This window comes from Aricia agestis, chromosome 20 (assembly GCF_905147365.1).
Source record: "Aricia agestis chromosome 20, ilAriAges1.1, whole genome shotgun sequence".
Taxonomy (NCBI): domain Eukaryota; kingdom Metazoa; phylum Arthropoda; class Insecta; order Lepidoptera; family Lycaenidae; genus Aricia; species Aricia agestis.
Window position 1 is genome coordinate 7,872,543 of NC_056425.1, and position 27,476 is coordinate 7,900,018.

At 37.0% G+C, this 27,476-nt stretch overlaps 1 protein-coding gene across 2 annotated transcripts; it reads right to left on the bottom strand.

Annotated features, from left to right (window-relative positions):
- Window positions 1–1,824: 1,824 nt before the first annotated feature.
- On the bottom strand, window positions 1,825–25,422 carry LOC121737138. 2 transcript variants are annotated; one of them, XM_042128704.1, is made up of 6 exons: window positions 25,114–25,422; window positions 11,012–11,275; window positions 8,738–8,942; window positions 6,078–6,224; window positions 5,413–5,547; window positions 1,825–1,943 (listed from the first exon to the last, which is right to left on the bottom strand). In XM_042128704.1, exons 2-6 carry the CDS (start codon window positions 11,265–11,267, stop codon window positions 1,865–1,867), a joined length of 822 nt encoding a protein of 273 aa, XP_041984638.1. In that variant the 5' UTR covers window positions 11,268–11,275; window positions 25,114–25,422; the 3' UTR covers window positions 1,825–1,864. The 2 variants fall into 2 exon arrangements, with proteins under 2 accessions (XP_041984638.1, XP_041984639.1); XM_042128705.1 differs by having other exon boundaries at window positions 1,895–1,943; window positions 5,409–5,547.
- Between the last annotated feature and the right edge of the window lie 2,054 nt (window positions 25,423–27,476).

Below are 27,476 nucleotides of genomic sequence, written 5' to 3' on the forward strand. Positions count from 1 at the left end.
TTAATTTAACGAAGTTATAAAATTTAAACTGTTTAGTTTCTTGCATAGGATCTGCATAATAATAATGACTACACTTAATATAATATTATAACATTTATACATTTTTCTTAAGGCACTAGCCATCTTAACAAAATCATTTCGAAAAAAGAAGAATGAAACCAAAATTTTATTATTTACATAAATCTAAAATTTACAAGTCATACGAGAAAAAGTTATGAGAAATAAATGAGAGCAATTCAATGCAAATTACATGTGTCCAAAATAAGTAGGCTTTCGAGACCTCCTTTTAGTCTGATTATCTGTTTTCCATTGGCATGTATATTGAGTATTGACGCAAAAATCTTACAATATTGATCTTTATAACTCTACATATTTTGTTATTGTAATTGCCTGGCTTTTTAGTAAGTATACACCAACGTATAAACGATAAATTATAGATAAGTTACAAAAAAAAAGTATTTTATACCTAAATAAAGAAAAGACTCTAAAATTGATATATTTTTAGATATATAAATATATAGATCTATCACTTTTAAATTTCGGAATAGTAGGTCGTATAATAATAATTCATAACGACTATATTCCATGGCACTACAATATTTTAAAAGCGAAATTCGTTTTAAGATTAATTACCAACTATTAAAATAAAATGATTTTTAAGTTATATGACGTTTTGCCAATAAATAATTTTAATACTGGAAATCACTTAATTTTATTTTTTCTCAGTCTTCAACTACTGTTTAAGGACTTTTTTATTTGCATAATCTGTAGACGAATTTCGCAACTACCAATAAATACTAAATGCTTGAAGACCTTTGGTTGTCTACTAACTCTACATTTGGGATTTTTATAATGCTACACCACAAGAACTATGTTTTTATCGTTCCTTGTTTCTACTAAGATATTTGGGGCACCTTTCTAGTACCACATAGTTTACAAAAAAAATTGGCAACAAACATTATGAAAAAAAAATTGCGCCATTTGTTCTTATCGATCTTCATTTTTTTTCTCGGCATTAAAAACTTAATATAGAACTGTAAAACACGTAAGTACACAAAGTGTCTATAATAATAAGTTTTTCCGAACCAGGTTTTAACGTTGTTATATCGGGTTTACATTATTCCAATCCAGTAATCCAAACCAGCGCTAGATTTTTACCGTAACACCTAATGTAAACGCGTACACGGCGTACATACTTGAATGCACTGGAATGGACTGAATTGCATTCCAGTGCATTCCAGTGGCCGTTTACATTATTCTAATAGCAATTCATCGCTAGAACGATGACAGAATTGGTGTAAACCGGCCATTAGATCTGTCTTCATGCAAAGTTAGAGGCAGAACTATAGTCAGACCTTTGGTGTAAAAATTCTGTCTTAAGAGGGCGACTAACCCAAAAAATCAAACATCGTCCTTCTCTCTTCACACTCACGCGGCCCGTCTTTCATATGCCAGGTGAAAAAGGACGACGCGGACTCATCGCCAAATTAGTTTTTTCTCAATAACTCGAAAATTAACATACAACATTTTAAAAATCCGCTAGGTCGATCTCTCAATGATAGAATTTTATACATTGTGTTAAAATATTAACTTAGTTCAATGCACGGTTATAGCAATGAATGAAAAATTCGTGAAAATTAGACGCATCTTTGTGATTTTTTTCTATCGAGAAAATTTTAAGATAACGTGTTTTTGCTCAGATCGAATTCTCGGAAATATTATAATGTAGTATCTAATTTTAGAAAATGAAACAATTCGGTGCTTATTTTCAAGTATAAAAATGAATTATAAAATCGACACTTTAGGGTTAGTCGCCCCCTTAATAAACTGTGGTGCCCCAACGTTTTACTTTTACTTTTTTTATTTACATGGCTTTGACATCTATTATATTGTTGTCGATGTCGTCATGCTCCTGTCGCCTGTGCAGACCTTCGGCATTCTTTCTGGAATAAAAAAAAAATAGAAACATCAGATTTCCAGAAAAAATTTAGGTCTCATTGGGCATTATGTTCTTTGTTTTTGATTATGAACTAAATGTTTGTGTTACGCAGAGCGAGCGTTATTTCATGCGCTTTTCTGTAGGCCGTGGTATCTTTTCAGTAGAAACATCCAATTTTCTCACGGAAAATAACTTGCACTTAAGGGGCGTCCATAAATTACGTCAGTGATATAGGCGAGAATTGAATGATTCATCCAACTGCCAACCGCACCGAAACTGACATAGGAGCTGGGGCACAAGTCACAAGTCACAACTCACAAGTCCCAATACAAATTATAATATTTTATTAGTGACATTCGATTTTATAGTTACAACTTGACATGGCTAGACACTAAGCAATAATTTTATTTTATTTTGCAATATTTGGGTGGCTTACTAATAGCTACAATAAAATATGCTATATGTGATGGTTTATAAAAAGCCAATTACAAGCCTCGACGTTATTTTGTTATTAAATGATTTGCAAACAATTTTTCTAGTCTTAATAAAAAAGTATAAATATTGCAATCATACTTACATAAACCAATTTATTCTCAATAAAATGTATTATTTTCATCTGACATATATATTATGGGGAGGTTTTCGAGGTTCAAAACCCTCCCCGGGTTTTGAACCTCGAAAAAGTCTCACGTGATTTATGAACGCTCCTTACCAAGACCAAGTAATTACGATGCAAGTTGCAAAATAATTTATTCCTTGTAAAGCGGTAGCGAAGTGGTCCATCATCCACTCGCTTCAAACCTGCCGGACTGGCTGTAGAGTGTAGAGCTGTTATTTGAGGGTAATTGCTCCACGATCTTTTCTTGGTAATAAAGGTCAAATAAAATGCTACTTAATTGTCCTAGGGCGTAGGGATGCCCTGGGATGTACAGGTCAAATACTACTTTATTGCCCTTTCCAGGGTAAAGGGATGTCCTGGGATAAAACTTTAGTGAAATGACAAGAGAATAAAATAATCGGCTATGTGCGAGACGGACTCGTGCATGAAGGGTTCCGTATTATCGTTATAGAGAAATAAATCGGCGAAGAGCGAGTCGGACTCGCTCATGAAGAGTTCCGTACCATTATAGAGCAAAAATAGGCCGAAAAGTCTGTTTTTTTGTATGGGAGTCCCCCTTCAATATTTATTTTATTTTAATTTTAAAGTTTATTATTAAAGTATTTAAATACAATTGAGTATTTTATAAACATTAGGTAAGTACTACCTGTAATTGTCATCATTGATACCGAGCAAAAAATGTTTAAATAAAAACCGGCCAAGTGCGAGTCGGACTCGCGCACCGAGGGTTCCGACAGCTTAAAGGTATTATAGACCTGAGTATTTGGTATGAATTTCAATTTAATACCTCTACGCGTTTATGAGGAAATGGGTAGTAAGTTTAAAATTATTAAAAAAATATATATTATGTGATGTAACTAAAAATTTATGGTTTTCGTAATTTTTCCTTTATCTATGCTATAAGACGTTGCTTCGTACCAAATTTCAAGATTCTGAGTTCACGGGAAGCACCCTGTAGGTTTTGATTCCCTTGCAAGTGTTGAAAATTTGCGGCATAAACGGCTGTATCTTTTGATTGCGTTGGCTTAGAAGTTTGATTTTTTCACAGCTTCAAGGGACAGTAGACCTGAGTAATTGATATAAATTTCAGCTTCATACCTCCACGCGTTCCTGAGAAAAAGGGTCTTGACAGACGGACGGACGGACAGACGGACAACAAAGTGATCCTATAAGGGTTCCGTTTTTTCCTTTTGAGGTACGGAACCCTAAAAATCACGTTAGGAGCCCCCTTGCCCCCTTAAATATTTAATTTATTTCGTTTTTAGTGTTTGTTGTTATAGCGGCAACAGAAATATGTAGAATCTGTGAAAATTTGAACTATCTAGCTTATACCGTTTTTGAGTTTCATCCTAGACACAGACGGACAGACATCGAAGTCATAGCAATAGGGTTTCGTTTTTACCCTTTGGATACGGAACCCTAAAAATATTATTAGTATCTTGAAAAAGTGACACGTGCGGCGTTTGTTTTAGTCACAAAAACCCAGCGACCACATAGCCTCAAAAACCAGAACAAGAAAATAAAAGTTGATAAATGAATAGCGTGCAAAAAAATGTAATAAAATCATAGCAATAAAACTTAACATGAATTTATATTTAAAAGTAGTATTAAAATAATATTATATTTGTTTAAATATTTTAATTTATTGGCCACTTATTCAAAATTAATTTTCGTGCACCAGGTGGGAAAGTTATTCTGCGAAATTATGCTAACTTTCTGCTCATCTTAGCACACATCTAAAGCAAATTAAATTCTATATGTAAATATTCAGATCTATTTACATATTATTATTTTTAAATTTATATTTTTCTAAAACAAGTTTTTAGCTCAGTCATCGGTCACATAGAACTTTGATCCCATCGCTACTTGTCTCTTTAATCTTATATCTTTAAACGAGCAACTCTTGTATATATCTAAAACTCAAAGGTAACTGACTGACATGGTGATCTATCAACGCACAGCCCAAACCACTGGACGGATCGGGCTGAAATTTTGCATGCAGGTAGATGTTATGACGTAGGCATCCGCTATGAAAGAATTTTGATAAATTCCAACCCCAAGGGGTTAAAATAGGGTATGAAATTTGTATATAATAATACGTCTTCTTAACGCGAGCGAAGCCGCGGGGAAAAACTCGTATTATATATTATAATTGAAATCTCGGAATCGGTTCCAACGATTTTCATGAAATTTAGTATATAGGAGGTTTCGGGGGCGATAAATCGATCTAGCTAGGAATCATTTTTAGAAAATGACATTTTATTCGGGTTTTATTGAATACCGAGCAAAGCTCGGTCAAATAAAATATCGCTACCCTTTTAAAGTACACAATATGTAGAAGCGTATTCGTTCGTGAGCGAAAGAGATAACTAGTAATAAGTCAATCACTGAATTTCTAGTGTTAAGTGGTCATTTCGATGGTTTGATGATTTTCTTCGGAAATGGATTCATAGGCAGATGCCGGACCTACGTTATTTGGTCGGATTATGTCACTTCAATGTTATTGCGCCTCTACACGATGGCCCATCGTAGTGGCTCAGCGTGTGGAGGACGTAGTGGTGTAGGATGGCTGATGGCGCCAGCGATGGTCGTGGGATGGCGGCGGTGTCAGTTTTTCGGCCGCACATGACGTGATCTGTCGGCTGAGTTCGGCATAAAGCGACCAATAATCTCCGCCATCTGCCTATGAATTAACTTTATTGATAATACCTTGTCCGACTACCTCTCGACTCCTATCCTTAATTCCCCTGGTCTACTCTATATCTCTGTGCCCAACCTACAATCCAATCTTTCTTCTGAAATATTAAATTGTATGTAATTGTATGTCAGCAACAGACAAAAGTTGTTTACTTACGAATATTTATTTGATGGTTGAAAGAAACTTTTCGGGCACAGCCTGTAGTAGGGCCAGCACTCGCCCGTGGACTCCCCCGTCTTCTGGGCTTCTACGTATTCTTCTAGAAGTTCCGCGTACGGAGATTTGCTAGGGCTGTGCCAAAAAAGAATAGATTGATGATAATTGATTTCGATTAAAGGTATGTACCAAAAAAAAGTCTTAAAAGAAATTTTGGTATGCATGGGCTAGTCCTTGCAGGGTCTTGACTCTTGAGATTGGTCCTTGCTTGACGCTATTACCCGAGTGTCGAAGAAGGGATTTAGGTTTTATGAGCTTTTATTCCAATTTCCTTAGGGTTCTAATGCCTGTTTTCACCAACGGTCTCCTAACGCTGAGTGTTCCCTAGCGATCTTTGCGGGTCAAATATCTCTTAAAACAAACACATTTTAAAAAAAAAGTAATGTTTTGCAAAAGTTCTTACGCCCTAAGGACGAACGTGACACACAAAAATTCGTGAAATCTTGAAGGATATGGCCGATAGGGGACCACTTAGCGTTAGGAGGCGGTTGGTGAAAACAGGCATAAGTAAACTACAACTAATTAGATACAATACTCAAGTTAAATCTTTCTAAAAACAATAAAAAACAATTTTACTTCGTGTGTGTTTTTATGGTAAGTCTTACCTAAAGAACAACTTCATAACTTCTCCCACGAAGCCGAAGTTAGTAAGTGGATGCGCGTGGGTCTCGCATATTGCTCTAAGGAGACACTCCTTGCCAGAGAGACCGAAGTTGGCCAGGAGGTCCTCAGCAATGCCATACATTATGGCTCTGAAACAAAAACCCTGTATTTAGCAAAGATAAATTGCCCGTGACTTCAAATGAAAATCCCACTGGAACGGTACATTTTTGTAGACTAAAAAGTAAGCCAATGTCAAACCTCGTGGTCTGCTCTATGTCTGTGCGAAATTTCATCACAATCGGTCCAATAGTTTTCGAGATCGATGCGAACAAACAAGATATAAAGCTAAATTTATCGCTATAAGCCATTTATTGGTTAGATTTCTAGAATACTGAGGTCTGGCGTGAGAAAAACTGATGATGAGCACAGATGCGCCGGCTTTACCGTTTTGATGTTGTTTATGACAGGTCTGTGGTAAGTCGGCAACAAACAATTGCCCGTTATAATCGAAAAGCAATTGCGTACGGTAAGCCTTCGAGCTTTTTGCATTAAATCGTCTTTTAGGGACACTGTATAAAATGTTATGTTTATGCCCGAAAAGTTAACATTTCATAATTTGGTAGGTTAATACCCTGTAGATCAGTGTTTCCCAACCTTTTTCAGCCACGGACCCCCAGGAAGTCAAGCACAGTTTTCACGGACTCCCTTAATGAAATAAACAGCAAAAGTCGGATTATGTATGGTCCAGAGATGACACTGCAGACCCCTATACATATTCTCGCGGACCCGCAGGGGTCCGTGGACCACAGGTTGGGAAACACTGCTGTAGATGACTACAGGCCTATTTAAATGCTCTTAACATCGAACCTATTGGGTGACATAACAATTATTTTATGACAATATCAGCGGATTTTTTCTTAACTCACAAATGTGAACCTACTTATGATTTTCGATTTCGCCCTTTGGATTTCCGACCATAACCTAAGTTACGGGATTAAAAAATAGAAATGTACAACTACACAATATATAGACCCAAACTATCACTTCTTCTATTCTATTCTATTCTATCACAGTATCGTATTCGTATCAAATCGTGTATTATATAACAATTACTTTCGATTCAGGTCGCTACTTAAACGTTTTACAGACGTCACGTTTTGGCTCGTGTGTGGAATCCTTCACGTTTGGGACGAGTGAAAGTGAGCCGAAATGCCACCATCCTAATACGATATTGGTAGACGTTAGGGTAGGTTAAAGTTAAATAAAAATAATGTTAATCTCAACGATATCAAAATACTAATCTATGTTCCTGTCCTTATCTGATGCATTAAAAAAGATATTTGACAGTCAAAAATGGCATGGATTAACGTTAGCCTAGAGTTTTTTTTTATCAGTATAGGGGGACGCGTATTCAATAGGAGTGCGAATTTCTTGTTGTTATCTTTGATATATAACAGGAGAAATGAAGAGAATATGCTGAATTAGCTCTCTATTTAATTGGGATTACACAACATTAATCCTTCGATCGTGGATTCTTGGAAATCTATTGTTATTCTATTGTGTCTCGCTCACCGGTGAGCTTATGGGGCTTGATGGGTTAAGCACGAGATCATGTAAATATGCGCGATAGAATTCAGAAGGTGATAAAGCGCGCCACCTCTGTGCTGAAAGGATAATCATTCTTAGCGCAGAACTTAGGGCATTGCTGCTGCTAATGCCTTCATCGCGTCGCGTCGTCCTGTTAGATTGCCTACACGACTACACTAATAGCCACGATAGATAATCATAGAATACACCATTTGCTATGCTACACGTTTGCAATCCATCCACCATGGCCCAAAGCATAACAACCGCATCTCCTTCTTCCTTACATATCTCCTCTATGAAACTTACTCTCCGTCTCTCTCCGGGATACGTAGTCTCTCCATGATGGAAGGGAATGGAATGGATGGAACGCCGCTGCTCGCCCCATGGACCGCACAAAGATCGGCGGCAGTTTGTATTAAAATGATTCAAGGATGAAGACGTAATCCTTGTATTCATTCGTATAGCATTTAAAGACATACATCTATTTAGGGACGTCTTGAACACTTTGGACCTGCGCTAATCGCTGATGCTAATTATCTCATTTGATTGCATGTTCGTCTATACTAACAGCAATTACAAATAATCAGTAAATAGACCATTCGCCATGCTACACGTTTGCAATCCATACATCGTGGCTCAACTCAACGCAAAAGCACACCCTTGTCTTAACTCTCTCCTCCATGGAACTTGTCTATCGCCGCCTTCTCCGTCTCTCTCTCCGCGGCGGTTCTCTTCCCTCTCCTTGTGTCCAGGTACTGCCCCACGTATTCTGCCATGAGTCATGACACTCTTGGCCGCTCGGCCCATGGACCGCGCGAAGATCGGCGGTAGAGCTTAGAGCATTGCTGCTGCTAATGGTGCCTTCATCATGATTGACTACACTAATAGCCATGATAGACAATCACATAATAGACCATTTGTCATATTTGCCATGCAAGTTTGCAATCCATTTATCACGACGCAAAACCCAACCACGTACCCTCATTCCTCATACACCATTTGGCCCATTCGCCATGCTATATGTTTGCAGTCCATCCATCATAGCTCAACGCAACCGCATACCCTCAATCCTTACCTCTCTCCTCCATGGAACTTGTCCACCGCCGCCTTCTCCGTCTCTCTCTCCGGGGCGGCTCTCTTTCCTCTCCGCGTGTCCAGGTACTGTCCCACGTAGTCTGCCATGACTGACGCGGCCGCTCGGCCCATGGACCGCGCGAAGATCGGCGGCAGATCTCCGTATGGGTTCTCGTTGTCAGTCAAACCGAGCTTGTCGAAGTCGACTGGAATAAGAATTTATCAGTTTAGTATCGGTTAGTTCAAGGAAATGTTATTTATTATTAAAATTATTTATTATTAAGGTATTGGCTAAGAAATTCTCACTTATATTTTAAACGCGAAAGTGAGTCCGTCAGTAACCTTTTCACGCTCCCATCAATCCCCAAGCGGCAGCCGGTTGCCGCATACAATTAAAAATCTATTGTGTCTGCGATACCCACGATGGAGGTGTTAAAATACATTGCAGGCGGAATCATGCCGAACTTCCGCTGCCGAACCGCGGATCTTCGGCATGGTGTGTTTAGACCACAGTATAGCAATATGACATAATATTGCTATACTGTGGTTTAGACACTAAGAAAAGATGGAGCCGAAAAAGTAAAAGAACTTACGGAGAACACATATTTGATTTTCATAATTGCACACTACACAGAGTAAAAATTGTAACATTTGAATATTTATTAGTCCCATGTTTATAATGTTCAGTACAGTTTAGAATATGAATACTATAATTTACAACTCGTAAACTTTATGACACTTCTGATTGCCGCACTCAGAAACGAATATTAATTACTTAACTGTAATTGAATGAGATTTTGACAAAGGCCCTATCACAATATTATCCCTAAATTATTTAACTTTATGCCCCGTATATTATCTGTCAAAATATTTATTTAATTACCTTTAAGTACTTAATATTCGTTCCTGAGTGCGACAATAAGAGTATGTTCCCTTATAGATCCTAAATAATACTGAAATGAATCTGTGATGCATACAATGCCCCACTGTATCTATCATTCGATCCCGACTATCCCGTTATAGAGATCTATTGTAATCCATACTAATAATATAAATGCGAAAGACTGTCTATCCGTCACTTATTTATGCCCAGACCTGAGACCGCTGAACCGATTGTGCTGAAATTCGGCATGGAGATACTTTGAGTCTCGGCAAAGGATATAGGATACCTTTATCCCGGAAAAATGTACGGTTCCCGAGCGATAAACGAATTTTGGCGCAACGGAGATGCGGGTGCCATCTAGTATTTTGTTCACATTTGGATTAAGATGAATCTGAATTCATACACGGTACACCGTACACTTTAAGTTACTAAAGATTGTTACGAACTTACAATAATCGTAATTATATCTTTAGAGGTGAATATTAATTATTTCGTGTAAAGACTTTTCTTCATTACCTAATATACTCTTACGGCCGTTCCCAATATTTGATCTATCTCTGGTTTTGTCCTACTAGAGATAGGAATAAATATTTTATGTCTAATGTGAGCTATTCCTATCTCTAGTAGGGCAAAACCAGAGATAGATCAAATATTGGGAACGGCCGTTAAAATATAAAATAAACGTTTCCGCACCAACTGTCCTACTTGAAAAAAAATATTTTTAACTAAAGTGCTAAACCTTTTGAATGAATGCCCCTTTTTCGTTAGGGAAGCTTATATTTAAAGTGTATTCATTCTGTAAAGTCTCGGAATTGAATAATTTATATTAACCCTGTAGATTAGCTATAAACGTCGGTTGGTTTTATAACTGCTGCCCGCTATTTATTAGCAATGATACCAGTTAAACTAGGACTGATTTTAACTACGGGAAATGAACCCTCAGCTAATCGTAATTTAAAGAATAAGAACGTTTATTTTCTATGGTTGTTACACTAAGATGGTACCATCAAAGAAATTAATTAATACGCAGATGGTGGACCTCATTATTTAGTCGGGTTTGACATGACGCGACCAAATTACGTGGGTCTGCTGTCTATTTTTCCTAGATGAAAAGTATCCTATGTCCTTTTCCGGGACTCAAAGTATCCCCATACCAAATTTCAGCAAAATCGGTTCAACGGTTTGGGCGTGAAGAGGTAATAGACAGATATACCTACACACTTTCGTTTTTATAATATTAGTATGAATATCTACGGGGTGTAACAAAATTAAGTGTTAATACTTTAGCACCTAAAGTACCCATCACACCCTAAAGTTTAGGGTGGATGGACGACCATACACACCCTAATGTTACATCTTGTATATTGAAAAAAATAAATCTTATAAACTTACTTGAAAACGGAAAACTGACGGTCACATTCGACAAGAACCCGTTGGGTGGATGCCGGACGAAGGGCATGGATAACGAGGGTGTGATGGCCATGGACGTCCCCGGGGGGAGGGCCAGTCGCCCATCATTGGTGATCCACAGGATCCTCTTCTGTCTCGAGTGAGGGATATCTTCCTTGGCCACCTCCTTGCTGATTGCAGGTATGGGCAGCAGACTGGCTAAAGCTATGCTCAGTATCACACGTGGTAGGCTCTCCATCGCCTAAGCTGTGAAGAAAAAAATCGTCAAATAAGTTACTATACAGGATGTAACAAGTTACAAGACTTAGTTGATACTTTAGGGTGCGCTTGGGTAACCTGCCCGGCTTATAGCTTACTAGCTGTTGCCCGCGACTTCGTCCGCGTGGACTTCAGTTTATAGCGCGCGATGTCAACAAAATTGGTGTCAAAAGCTTTTATAAAAAAAACCCTTAAATCAAAACAGCTGTGCAATGTGCACATAATATTTCATTTTTTAAAATTAAACTTTATATTTTATGCCAAATTTTAAAGCTTATTTAGCCCCCCAATTACACAACTTCACCCATAAACTATTTATCATTGTTAGGTTTAAGGTTACGTCACTGTATATATTATATAATATAAAGTACTGACTTATTAAATAACGCAAAAAAGAAATAACAATCGAAAATGATGATACCACCTCTTATAGAAAGATGTTGGGCAAGTGTTAGCGCGATGTAAGAGACGCACGGCGCCATCTAGTATGAATGTTTGGAACTTACTTAATTTGAACAAATTTTCGTATTTTCACCCCCTTACAACCCTTTTTTCCAGTAAAAAAAGTAGCCTATGTCCTTTCTCAGGCTTCTGTATACAAAATTTCATTACAATCGGTTCGGTAGTTTTGGCGTGAAAGCGAGACAGACAGACAGACAGACAGAGATACTTTCGCATTTATAATATTAGTATAGATAGTCCCGGCGCTGAGGGGAACGCTTCAGTTTGCCTAAGTGTTTCCTAACTTTGGTGGAAGTCCGATCCCTTCTGAGGTAGACCGGCCGGTCGTGGAGGGAGTCCTGTGTTAGACCTGTGTTTAAAGCAAACCGAAGGTGGTTTTAGTGGGTAAGCCCGACGCCTCTCGTCGGATGTCGCACATACCCCCGGGGTGCTTCAGCTAACTGAGGCACATCCCCAACCCGGGGCACCGATAAAGGGTTTCCCCTGGGCATAAAAAAGGGGTTGCATGGGTGTACATAGAGTTCGCTGTGAAAGTAGCAGCGCTGAAAGAGCAATTTTTTTTGCAATTTGTATAGGCAAGCACTCGAGCGTCGTGAATTTATTCATACAAAAGTGAAAAAAAAAAGTTACTTTAGTGCTGCTACTTTCACAGTGAACTCTATAATTATGAGGGACACTACAGGCCCTAAAGGGTGTTGTACATAACATTACTTTCCTTTCAATTTTATGTTCATAGCTATTTTGAAAGTGAGCTTCGCTCGCGTTTAATTCTTTTATACCGCTTAAACTTTGAACCAATTTTTTTTTCTATATCCGAAATGACTATACTAAATGTAGTCTGTTAAATCGTATACTATGCTTATACTGTGTTTGATAATCTGTAATAGGCACGGAAATGTTTTTCAATTCAACTCTCAATAAAAATACCATGTGATATTAAAATTGGCATTATAGCCACATAATTAATTTTGTTTGCATTTAGATCGAAATTAATTAAAACAAAGTGCACAAAAATGAAAAAATTATATACATCCACTCAAATAACACACCTCCTGCCGCAGTCGGTTAAAAATACTTTCGCACGAACTCCCAAAGAATGCAAGGATGAAACCTGTCGTACTCGTATATGTGTGCCGCGGCTCTAGATCAGTTCAACCGGTTCAACAATCGACGTTGAATCAAAGACTTTACATCTGTCGCAGTCATCTGGTCAAATCAGCTATTTGATTAAATGACTAGCTAATTCATTGAAAGAAACTAAAATTAATTTACTGGCAGTAACTAATTCATTGAATGAAACCATTTAATTTACTGGCTAAAGGCCAACTCGTCATGTCGTTGACTATAACGTTTAACGTCGAAACTAAAGACCACCTAGTCAAGTGTGCATGTCGCATGCGACCGCGATAACGTTAGAATAACAATAGATTTCCAAGAATCCGCGATCGAGGGACTAATGAGGTTTAGGCTGGATTTATACGCGACCGCCCGAACGCGCGCTTAGGCCGCTTCACCGCGAGATCATTAGCAATAGTATGTAACGATTCATTTAAATAGCGGCGCAGGCGCGCTGTCATTTACACACAAACCGCGCGGACTCTAAATCGAGCAGCATGAGCACTTCTCAGCTTGTCACAGGGGACATGCCCCCCCCCCCCCAAAATCTAAGGTCAAATTGAAAATCTCAAAATTATGCCCAATAATAAAAGGAAATTTTTGCCAATAAATTTTTAGTATAGTGAGTGACCCCCTCCAAAATTTCAGTCTGCGACCGCGCCTGGGTGCTATTGGAGTCATTTATCTTTGTCACGCATCCATTTGCTATGCAAAATTATTATAATTAACTGACTAGATCTCGCCCGCGACGCTGTTGCGCCAAAACTCGTTTATCGCACGACAACCGTACGGTTCTCCAGCATAAAATGTGTCCTATGTCCTTTCGCGGGACTCAAAGTATCTCCATACCAAATTACAGCAAAATAATAATAATAATAAACATTTATTCAGTACATACACAGCGGATTTTTTATAATTATAATATAAGTATCATGGATTAATATTAACTAGAGATCGCCCAATGGTCGAAATTCGACCTTAGTTTCAACGACATTAGGATGTAAAAAAATATTTACTTTATCATATTTTTTTCAACTCTTGTCTCTGGGTCCTGAGACTCAGCTGATCTCAGACTGGCCGTGAAAGCATTGTCTAATAGTATCTAAGATTCAATAAAAAAACTATAATCCATTTTCAATTTGTCACCTTGTCAACATACTTCAACCATAAATAAAAGAGTAAGTATAATTCGTATGCATAGACTTGTCACTCAAAAATCAGTCATTTTCCTAGCGTGTGTGTTGTAGTGTGTGTAATGTATTATTTGTTAAAAAAATGTATGATAAAAGCATAATTTCAAAATAATATTAGCTCGATGCACTCCTTCACCATATAAACTATAACTGTGCAAAATTTCATTCACCTACGTTTCTTCACATACAAAGTTTTTGGCTCACGTATTAATATATAGATAGATAAAGTTATAATGTTTTGTTAATGGATTATTTTTAGTGGCAATTTTACGCCGTTTAATCTTAACAGCTTGTTAAAATACCATTTCTCTTTCGTTGCCACAAAAAACGAAAGATAAAAAGTCATTAAATCGACAATTAACTTTAACAAACGTTAGTAAAATAAGCACTGCTTCATAAAGTTATAAGCGTAACACTTATAAAGCAGTGTTCATAAACTTCTGCTCATAAAATGTGTTAAGATACGCGCACACTATAGGCAATTCGCAACAACAGCCAAGCGTGTCCGCAGCTTAATTTCATGCGGAACTAACACAACCTTCGTGCAACAAATAATCAGAAGTTGTAAACATTTCAATAATAATGTTCGGCCTGTAGTTGGACTTTTCTCGAGAAACCTATTGTCGTACAAAAACAATACGCTTAACGCATCCGTGCATAATTTATCGAAGAAAACACGGAAAGTAGGCGCATGCCCCCGTTTCGATAGAGAGTTTATTGAATATTTAATATTTATTGGAAATGTCAGTCAGGCTCGTAAAATGTCCTTGTTTGAAACTTAAGAGCCACATTGTTGTCGAACGTGTTACAGTCTACGCCCCGAGACAAGCACTGACATATTATTAGAATTTAGAAATATAGTGTCAAGAAATAAAGAGATTTTAGCCCGGCCGCACATTGTCCGAAATTTCTGATACGAAACATTTGAACGTCGGCCGGACCGCCACACCGCACACTATCCGAAATTTCCTTCCGGCGAGTTCGAGCTCACTCGGCTCAGTACAAAATGTAAGAGAGAGCGCGATCCGTCAAAAACATTTGAACTGCCATCCGATCGACGTCATCTGAGTCATCTGACACATAATGTCAGACGCCCGCCGGAACGCAATTAAAAATGTCTGCCATCCGATAGACGGCATCTGACAACTCACCCGGACCGGACGTCAGATACAAAATATATGAGCAGAGTGCGTTCCGGCAGGCATCTGACATTATGTGTCAGATGACGTCGATCGGATGAGTACTCTGGTGCTTCGTCCCAAGGTTTTTAGGCCCAGTGGGCCCAATGACCAGATATGAATTTTTAACATTTTATCATCTGGCGATTGGTCCCAATTTTATGATTCATTGTTTTCTGGCAAGAAATTTTGAAGTAGGGTTGGCACAAAAATAATCAGTTATAACCATAATATTGTTTTGTAAATTTAAAAAATATCTAACATAATATTATAGGTCACGTATTGGATATACGAGTTTTCATTTTACTAATTATTGCAACACCGCATTAACAGAAAATATTTAATATTTAATAATAATACAAAATAATAATAATTAATTACATAAATAATAACTTATTTAATATTTATTTAAGTCAGATATAATAATTGTTAGAAGAGACTATGCTGATTAAGCCCAGCCGCACATTGTCCGAAATTTCTGATCCGAAACATATCTAACACTAAAAAATATCTAAGACCTTAAAATTTATATTATTATTATTATTATAAACATACTGCGTCGAATCAAGTTTTAAAAAAAATACCTGCTCTAATAGGTACTGCGTGAAATTTTAATGGTTGTTTTCCCATAGTAAAATGATTCTATCTTAGTTGTACGATAGACTTTTAGAAGTTTTTTTTTTTGTATTCAAATCATAAATAAAATTCAGCCGGGCTATAGCCCATTATAGAGCCCAGCATAAAGTTGCCATAGCACCTACGTGATACAAAATATTTTTCATTTTCAAATTCAAATGTCTTTATTGCCAGAATGTTGTTGATATAAAGGTTTTATTAAATACTTATAGTTTTAACATTCTGCCACAACAATGGCGCGTAATTGAATTAAGCTTACTTATATAAAATTAATTAATTAATTAGTCTTTCTCTTACAAAAAAAATTATATACCTATAATTTGCCAATTAAAGAAATATATACATATGCTTTATATAAAAATAATAATTATAAATAAATTTTAAACTGAAATAACTATACAATAATAATATAATTAGATTATTTAGAAAATAAGTACTTTTGTTATTATTTATGTCATAAGAAATTTTAATATATACATGTCCATTGTATTATTTTTCTATAAATATCTTAATAAATGCTTTCATACAAAGCAATTATTTTGTTTTTTATTCAAATCTACAACTTTTTTGCTAGCCCTACGGACATAAGCCCAAAAGTCATAAAAAATAAATACTTAGGACCAATCGCCAGATTAAAAAAATGTTAAAAATTCATATCTGGTGATTGGGCCCACTGGGCTCAAAAACCTTGGTTGGGACGAAACACCAGAGTACTTGATCGGATGGCAGTTCATATGTTTCTGATCAGAAATTTCGGACAATTTGCGGCCGGCCTTAAGCTTAGGTGAAGTCCACTTGGTGCTTTCTTCAATTGTTGCGTTGCTTTGCAGTGCGACGCGATACCGAACCACAAGTTTCTAAGTGAAACATTCTAAACGGAACTTTTTTACTACACAGCAAAGCACACATTAAGTTGACACTTGACAGACTTGCAGCCCACAAGTTAGTTAGGTTGCCTGTTCCAATTTTGAATGGCTCATTAAAAATATAGTAGATCGAATTGAGTCCTTCCTCCTTTTTGGATTTCTATTAAAAATTAATCGCATCGCCCCCACACTTTGCAACATGAACTTACAAACGTTGGGTAATTTCTGGTTCTGGTTACTGTCTATAGTCTGCGCTTACGCTAACTTTAATGTAGTCAAGTCATTTCCAAGTCTTTATCACGTGCCAAAATCGCAGATGCATGCCGAGTAGCGAATACGATTTACGAATCGTACGAATCGAGTAGATCATCGATAGTCGATTCGATAAGTTAATTCGAGTATGATTTGTATGCCATACAGAAGTCACTTTCGCGCGCAAACCATATTGGTTTCTCGCATTTATGAGATTGCAATGATAATATGTAATACGTAGAGGCATATGTTAAGAGGGAAAAAATCTCCTTTAGAAGTTCAAAGAACAATAAACTTGAAAACCAGTAAATGAAAACCAGTAAAAGCTCTTTAATTAGGTCTGTTTATTACCTCTTAGCTTAGAGCATTTGAAGTAAAAGTAACGACTTAAGTGACTTAGTTTTAAATAAGGCACACAATCTGGCGTTACATAGGGCACGTGATGAAAAGATGGCAAATTATAAACGCTATTGCTAATGTAGCTAATGGTTTGTCCTTACTCTAAAATGTTATAAAATTCACACAGACATACTTCACAGACAAGGACTTATTCATCGTATAATTTTTTTAAAAGCAAGAAGACATTAATTAATAATTAGTAAAATAACACGAAATTCTAAGGCCAAATAAAGCTTACTAGAGATCGCCCAATGGTCGAAATTCGACCTTACTTGCAACGACATTAGGACTACTACCTATATTTTGTAAAAAATATTGACTTCCTCATAGTTTTTTTCAATTCTTGTCCCTGGGACTCAGCAGATCTCAGACTGGCCGTTTAAGCATTGTCTAATAGTATCTAAAATTAAATAAAAAAAAACAATAATCCATTTTCAATTTGTCAACTTGTTGTCAACCATAGACTTAATATATACCCCGCGTTCCATTTGATGTTAAAAACGATCAAAACGCTCAAAATAGGAGACATTTTGAGCGTTTTGATCGTTTTTAACATCAAATGGAACGCGGGGATACTGTCGTATTGTCAACAGACTTCAACCATAAATAAAAGAGTATAATTCATATAGGCTTGTCACTCAAAAATCTGCCATTTTTCCTTGTAGTATTTTCCATTTTTTTTTGGTAAAAGATGGCCCCGTGCGAGTTTCTTACGCCGCCCGGTTCTTCTCGGCGGGGTAGTTCCCGAACCGGTGGTAGGCAACGTAATTTCTTCGTTCGACTTTCAAAAAGTGTATCATGATACCCATTTTGAATAAAAATATATTTTATTTATTTTATATTATAGTAGTGTCGTAGTTTGTGTAACGTTTTATTTGTATGATAAAAGCATAATTTTAAAATAATATTAGCTCGATGCACTCCTTCACCATATAAACTATAACTGTGCGAAATTTCATGCACCTACGTTTCCCCATTTTTCGTAAAAAGGGTTACAATCTTTCATCCCCTATTTTAACCCCTTGGGGGTAGAATTGATCAATATCATTTCTTAGCATGTCAGTCAGTCACCTTTGAGTTTGAGTTTTATATATATGTATAAGTATATATATATTGTGACTGACATGGTGATCTATCAACGCATAGCCCAAACCACTGGACGGATCGGGCTGAAATTTTGCATGCAGGTAGATGTTATGACGTAGGCATCCGCTAAGAAAGGATTTTGATCAATTTTACCTCCAAGGGGTTAAAATAGGGGATGAAAGTTTGTATATAATAATACTTCTTAACGCGTGCAACAGCTCGTATACATATATATAGAAGATTTTGCTTTTTCATTAAGAAATAGGTTTCTCTACAATCAGTAAGACGTGTGCACCGTACGTGTTTTACCTGGCATTGTTCTTAAGTAAGTCAAAATCGTTTCATAGAAGTCAATATCAGCTTAAACGATAATGCCTTATTGTCTTAAGCTGTGGTGAAGACTTCATAAAGCTTATGAAGAGTTTCAAGCTACTGCAGTTACTTCCAAGCTATTAGGCTACTGTAAATATTGCTTTGTCTTTCGAATTGGTTTATGTTCTATAGGTTCTTCTTCATTATTTTCAAATATTTTCAATGTTGAAAATAACCATTGTTATAATCCCGCGTTGGAAAATATTTATCTCCAATTCTAATTAAGACAATACAGGCTGATCACCTGATTGTCTGACAAGTTGAGTAATCCATGCGTCGGATGGGCGTGTAAAAAGTCGCTCCATCGCCTGATCTCTCGCCAGTCGTGTCGGTCGTCCGTCCCAAATCCCAATGCGTTAAAACTTATAGATGCCCGCAATTCCGTTCCACAGATATACGTTTATCGAGCGGGAACCGTACATTTTCCGGGATGACGTGGGAGAGCCATGCTTCGGCACGAATGGGCCAGCTCGACCGGAGAAATACCACGTTCTCACAGAAAACCGGCGTGAAACAGCGCTTGCGCCCTTCCCTATTCCCTTCCCTTCCCATCCCTACCCTCCCCTATTACCCTATTCCCTCTTAAAAGGCCGGCAACGCAACTGCAGCTCTTCTGTTGCTACAAGTGTCCATGGGCGACGGAAGTTGCTTTCCATCCCGTGACCCGTTTGCTCGTTTGTCCCCTTATTTCATAAAAAAAAAGATAAAGTGTCCTTTCTCCTTTCCGGGACTTAAGTATCACCACTTATACTTATTAACACTTACTTAAAACTCCTGACTATAAGGACTTTGGATCTAATAAGCTTTGTCCAAGTTGTACTTTGATTATGGAAACGTTACAGCATACAAAATGTTACAGCAAAATCAAGGATTTCTAGAATTAAAAAAATCTAAATTGACTGTATCAAGGACATCGTTGTACTTTGATTATGGAAACACAGCTTGGTACAGCAAATCAAGGATTTCTAGAATAAAAAATTCTAAATTGACTGTATCAAGGACATCAAACTCATTAGTCCCTATATGGTAGTACTCTCTAGTAATTAATATTCTACGCCAGGCTGTCACATTCAGGTTATGATGATGAGGAGAGAGGAATACGATTAGGACGAAATTACCATATCATGTGCATTAATTAGGAGTAGATAATAATAGTGTCAACGATAAAATACGAGAAAGGAAACTAAGCTTTGTGTCTTTGAAGAAAAAATCTATTTTTTTATCATCACTCATCTGTTTATATTTTGATACGTTTTCAAATCAGTCGTTTGACATTGTGACCTAAAGATCAATGAGTCAATGACCATATCACCATAGTCCATAAGTTATTTTTATGCTTGCGCAATAAATTATGCAAAAATGTTTCTTTATACATTTCTCAAATCATATAATGTACTATACGTTTGATGCCTTTCTTTTCTCTGCCTTGGTCAACATCTAAGGCATCATGTGCCCCAAAGTTTCAGCTATGATCATAGTCATGATTAGGGTTGCCAGGTGGTGAGTCGCGAAAAAATACCGGACAAACGGTGTTGTATTGTAGGTACGGAAGGTCGCAAAAATACAGTTCTTTATATTATAAAATGCGGTCATTAAATTGTGGTCGCCATTATATACTATAACTTACTTAACGAAATAAAGGTAAGGTAGGAGCTTCTAAAAAAATTAAAATCACCCGAAACTAGGTACCAGTAACACCAACTTTCCTCAAAATACCGGACATTGTTCTGTCCGGTATGACCTTTTATTTTTTACCGGACAGGCTTCGAAAATACCGGACTGTACGCTTAAATACCGGACATCTGGCAACCCTAGTCATGATTGGTACCATATTTGCCCAGCCTATAAGCATGCACAATCAACATAGATCATCACCAATCATAGGCGATTACTACACATTCAAAATAGTATTTTGGTATTTGACCAACGTGAAGAGGTTCCATTAGAATAAAGTGAACATACACTACATTTCTTTATCTGACATTGCACCTTAAGAAGTTAAGATAAGGCACGGGAAACAAGTTGTATTTAATCTCGAATGCGTATGCGCAAAAAGTTACTTTGTAGGTTATGAGGTCGTAGGTTTCTTTTACTTTTTCCCTGCACATGCGTGCTGCAGTTTTTTGGCCATTGAAAGTAATTTCTTTTTGTACGCAGTAAAAGTAAGTTCATTTAGCGTTTCCGTGTATATTCTGTTTGTTGTTATTTTATCCCATATTATGTTATTAATTAAAATCTATTGCGCAGAAATTCGCACGACAACTTAACATTTCCATTTTTCACTCGTCCAGAGCTACCATAGGGTAGCGGAGATTCAAAGTATGTTTAAGTAAAAGAATATTAAGGGCCTGTTTCACCACTTTCTGATAAAGTGGCGAATAGGCTATTCACAACTTTTTTGACAGATTCTCCATACTTCATCTGACAAGTTAAGCGGTGGATAGCCTATTCGGCACTTACCAGGAAGTGGTGAAACAGGCCCTAATTATTAACAATGTACATATTTAAATCGGTTGAGCCGGCATGAGTGAGTGAGTAAAAGACAGACGCACTTCCAAATTTATAATATACAAGAAAACCATTTATCTAGGTACTATCCCGCCCCGGCGTCGCACTGGTATAAAATATATAGCCACTGAAAAATTATTAAAATCGATAGCCTATGATCCTTCACGTGGTTTACTTCTTATCTGTGCCAAATAACATAAAAATTGCTCCAGTAGTTCGCGAGATAAGCCCTTTCAAATAATTTCCCCCGTTTTTTCCACATTCTCCTATTAGTCTTAGCGTGATAAAATATGCTAATTGCCTATTTATTGAGGAAGGCTATAGGTTCATAAGCCTATAGCCTTCCTCAATAAATAGGCTATCTAACACTGAAAGAATTTTTCAAATCGAACCAGTAGTTCTTGAGATTAGCGCGTTCAAGTTGGTCCTTTCAAATAATTTTCCCCGTTTTTTCCACATTTTCCTTTATTTCTTCGCTCCTTCGCTAGTCTTATCGTGATAAAATATAGCATATAGCCTTCCTCGATAAATGGGCTATCTAACACTGAAAGAATCATCAAAATCCGTTGCGTAGTTTAAAGGGACATGAGGGAAAAAAGCGACTTTGTTTTATAACATGTATAGAAGTACAAAGTGTGAAAAAGCACGCCAATACAACATTTTAGTAAATTAAGTTCAGACGAAACTAAAAGTGTTTTTGCTCTCAATGAACTAAAATGGAAATTAACACATTTTATTATGGCCCAAAGATTTTATGGGCTTTCGATTTTCATAAGCTGGTTAAAAAGCTCTATATCTATATTAAAATGTCCGTCACATTTCTTCTGTCTGCCTGACGTTCATCTCTGAATCAATTTTGTTTAGGTTTGGTATGGATTTACTGTGAATCCTGAGAACTAGGACAGTTAAGTATTATCCCGAAAAATTAAACGGTTCCCGCACAATAAGAAACACCTGCATTCCATGTTAAGTTTTTTTTTGATAAAATTAGGGGACAAACGAGTAAACGCGTCACCTGCTGGAAAGCAACTACCGTCACCCATGGACATTAGCAACATCAGTAGAGTTGCAAGTGCGTTGCCGGCCTTTTAATCATTAATTATGGTGCCTACTTTACAATACAACTTACAACATACGAGTAGTTAACCACATTTCTATGTTTACATCTATTAGGAATCCTATACATCGATACTAAGAACTTATCCAGTCCATAAATTGTTACTGTGTTGGCCTATGACCCCAGCACACTTAGCCTGAACGCTAGGTTACATTCCATACACGTGTTATTTCGTTCACATGCCTATTTGTTTTATCTTATAAGTGCTGTATTGGATAAATTGATTTATTAGGGCCTGTTTCACCACTTCCTGATAAGTGACGAATAGGCTATCCACCAATTAACTTGACAGATCAAGTATGGAGAATCTGTCAAAAAGTGGTGAATAGCCTATTCGGTACTTTATCAGAAAGTGATGAAACAGGGCCTTAACATTGCTTTATCTATAAGAATGCTATCTGCTGTTGTTCGGTGTGCATCCGTTGTCTGATTGCCATCACAAGTTCAGCTTAACATTGGATTGAACGACGTGATTTACGGCCGTTCCCAATATTTGATCTATCTCTGGTTTTGCCCTACTAGAGATAGGAATAGCTCACAATTGATATAAAATATATGTCTCTAATGTCTAATGTGAGCTATTCCTAACTCTAGTAGGGCAAAACCAGAGATAGATCAAATATTGGGAACGGCCGTTAGACAGTACACTGTCTACTTTGTGCTACGATGTGTTATTGTATTTTTTTTATGAAATAAGGGGGCAAACGACAAACGGGTCACCTGATGGATATCAACTACCGTCGCCCATGGACACTCGCAGGATTAGAAGAGCTGCAAGTGCGTTGCCGGCCTTTTAAGACGGAATAGGGTAATAGGGGAGGGTAGGGATGGGAAGGGAATAGGCGAGGGTAGGGAAGGGAATAGGTTAGGGGATTGGGCCTCCGGTACACTCACTCGGCGAAACACAGCGCAAGCGCTGTTTCACGCCGGTTTTCTATGAGAACGTGGTATTTCTCCGGTCGAGCCGGCCCATTCGTGCCGAAGCATGGCTCTCCCACGTATGAGTATAACATGTACGAGTATAATAAAGAAATAATTAGTTATTTTTGTTTGTTTACAATAAATTGTTAAATGAACAAACTTGAGATTGAAATGGCTTTTAGTCCTTGCAGTTTGAGCTATGTTGATTTTAGCTATCTGCTACCCTTTTTGTAATAATATGCCCTGAAACTCTAATGATAACAGATTTAATAGAGCGCCTCTATCTGTATATATAAAAACGGATTTCCAATTGTGTAAGTAACGCTATAACTTGATAACGGCTGAACCGATTCTGCTTTCTTTAGTCTTAAAATAATCCTTGAAGTCCAGGGAAGGTTTTTAAGTGACACGAAGTTCACCGGGACAGCTATTAAAAGATAGTTTTCGTCGAGGAAAAACGCACCAACAACATCTAGTACTGCGGCAACGTCTAGTACCTATTACAATTTTCAATAAGATGAACTTCATAATAACGAATTCTACTGTCAACAAAATATCAACATTTCGCGTGGCTATCTTCCTCTTGGGTTTGCTATTCTAGAGCGATTGCTATTTTTCTGGCGATAACATTGCATTGTAGAGATAGAAAAGCTTATCAACAACCACAAAAATGTTGCTAATTACAGTAAAGAATGTATGCATCATAGATTACAATTAGGTATCTACTATTGCTGATAAGTAAATACTTTGAAGGTTTTGAAGTAGGAACTATATATTTATGACTCAACTAGAAATAGGCCCGCGGCTCTGTGCCAAATTACCCGGTAATATTTTTCGCGATAAAAGCCATTTCGGCGGTGACGGTGACAGATAGACAGGCGGAAAAAATAACAGCGAAGTAATAGTAATAGGTTCTGTTTTTATCCTTTAGATACGGAACCCTGAAAATGCTGTTCGGTTAAGTTTCAAAGCATAATCAACGAGAATAATTCATGTACGAAATAGGGTATTCCATTTTAACCGTTTTCGTAAAAGGAGGATTCTATGTATTCGACTGGAGATATTTTTTTCAGGAACTAATTTGAACAGATGAATGTGTGACCACTGACCAGAGTTACCTGGTAGAAGGCTAGTTTAAATTCTAACTATGACCATATCATAGTTAGGTTTGCTAGAAAATTCCATTCATGAGGCGAATTTACCTGGAAATCTATTAAATCTAGTACTAGTTAGTACCAGTTTATAAGCTCAATTATTGAACTAGTTTACAAAATAAGGCGAGATAATAAAATGACCTGTTTCAGCCTATCTACTTTTAATTACCATACCAATTACTTTGTAATCACTTAAAAGGATCTATTAAACTTAACCAACTTACAGACCAGACTAAAGGAACATTAAAAACCTTTGTAACACGTTAATTTAATTTATTTCTTCGAGTGATTGTACTGATTTTTTATGTGACAAAAAAATATTTGTAGCTTAAACTTTAATGCGTTTTAGAAGTATAACTAACCTTTACTACTGAATTATTTATGTGTGTACATTATAATATTATGTGGAACCTTATCAAATATTTGGCTTCTGGTTTCATTTATTACGATATTCAATCAAGGGCGCGTTACAGTTACGATACATAATCTAGGCTGCACTATTGAGCCATATTAAAAACCATTATCATTAGACTACGATCTAATCAAATCGACAATCAATAACTCACCTTTTATTGCACTACACTACACAAAATGTCATTTAAACAGTCCCACTACTGTTGAACCTTTGCCAACAAAATTGCAATAAAAAACAAAAAGTTTCAAATTAAAAAAAAAACACGTTCGAAATTCGATTAAACGTCAACCCCCGTCCGCGATCGGTTTCGTACGCACTGCCGCTAAGTCGCAAGTCGCCGAAACTCTCTTCGCTAATTTGGATGCAGGCTGCGTCGGGCGCTTTCTTTAGGAGACAATGGAGCCCACCTCGGGGTGATAGGTCCATGGTCGAGGCTGCATGGTGACGCGCGGCAGGTCGGGTGCGCGGGCTCGGAATGACGGCAGTTGGCCACTGGGTTACCAGTCCTCTTCCTGCTGCACTTAATGGGCGAGTGGACAAACCTGTCCGAGTTTCCATTTCATCCTGGCTATTTATCCTTGTTTTATTTATAAGAGAAATTTTATTACGCTGAGGTCAGCGAAGGATAATTGTGTTTTTTTTACATGTAAATTTTTTAAGGTTCACAAAACAAAGTCACATACTTAATAAGACTTTTCTAGATTCTTGATCTCCAATCTGTCTATTTACGTGGGAGAGCCATGCTTCGGCACGAATGGGCCGGCTCGACCGGAGAAATACCACGTTCTCACAGAAAACCGGCGTGAAACAGCGCTTGCGCTGTGTTTCGTCGAGTGAGTGAGTTTACCGGAGGCCCAATCCCCTACCCTATTCCCCTCTCTACCCTCCCCTATTCTCTTCCCTTCCCTACCCTCCCCTATTCCCTTTCCTTCCTTACCCTATTAACCTATTCCCTCTTAAAAGGCCGGCAACGCACTTACAGCTCTTCTGATGCTGCGAGTGTCCATGGGCGACGGAAGTTGCTTTCCATCAGGTGACCCGTTTGCTCGTTTGCCCCCTTATTTCATTAAAAAAAATATATAATTATCTAGATGGCAGATTAATATAACAAGATATAAATTCTGGTTAAAGATTTAATGTAGAGAAGTAGAGCATGTACCTTAAGTAGGTCGGTAGTCGGTACTGAGTGATTACAATATTTTATGAATTGACCAGTAATAATTATACATGCGAAATAAATATTAAAAATCTTAAATGAGTAAATAATAAAAATATGTAGCATAGTCCACATAAAACAAAATATAATTAGATGCAAAAACATTTCTGAATAGAAATTAGGCTAGACTATAAAAATTCTAAAACCAAAATAAAATATATTTAAGCGAAATAAAGCCTGTTTACACGTGTGCTAAAATATGAGAGCATTCACCTTAAAAAACAAACAAGTTTTTTTTCTAAGATCTAAATCTTTGCGAGTCTCTTCGCCAAATAGTCTCCGAACTATTACGTATTCTGTGGACACAATTTTCCAGCGTAATGCGGTAGATTGAAAGCGAAATTTTGTATGAGATTACATTATTAGCTAAATATGGACATTCGCTATCGCCGACCTGTAAAGAACACTCGTTAAATTTCCTCTAAGAACATAATAATACCTATGTTAAATTTAACTTGCTTTAAATATGATGCCATGTCTTTTATATATGATGAAGGATAGATCATTTAATATTTAGCCCAGGAGGCAGGCTTTGTTATATTATGTGGTTTTAAATATTTCTTATAGCAGTGAAATATTGAAATGGTATGATAATAATAACAATCATATTTCTCTTATTTTCACAGCCCCCATTTTCAATTTTAATTGAGAATATTTTGACGGGTGCTCTATCATGCCCACAAACTAGATCCTTGACCCCAACTTTTGAGCCGGCCGGATTCCTCTCCCGCAAAAATGATTTGTAGTACTCACAATGACTCCAATATATAGAATATACTCCAGACGTTTCGCGTCGTCGTTTCGTAACTTAGGCAAAAAATAGCCTAATATGTCTCTTCGCGCAGTCCTCTCTATATCTGTGCCAAATAACAAAAAAATTCTCCAGTAGTTCGGAAGATACCCCCTTTCAAATAATTTCTTCCGTTTTTTTCATATTTCCCTCTGTTTCTTCGCTTCAGTCTATCAGTCTTAACTCTTAACGTATAATATATGTCTATAATCTATACTAACACTGAAAGAATTTTTCAAATCGGACTAGTTCCTGAGATTAGCGCACTCAGACAAACAAACTCTTCCGCTTTATAATATTAAGTAATACATACAATACATAACTTATATTGAAGTTAGTGTTCATGTGAAACTCTGTAAACATAAGGTTCACGCGGAACTCTACATTTCGACTTGAGTATCTTACGGCCACATCCAGAGAGATTTAATGGGCACTATAACTTATTTGCGTTTGACAGGTTTTGTATGGAGCTTAATTATGTTATAATATTTTCATGAAATTAAAGTTG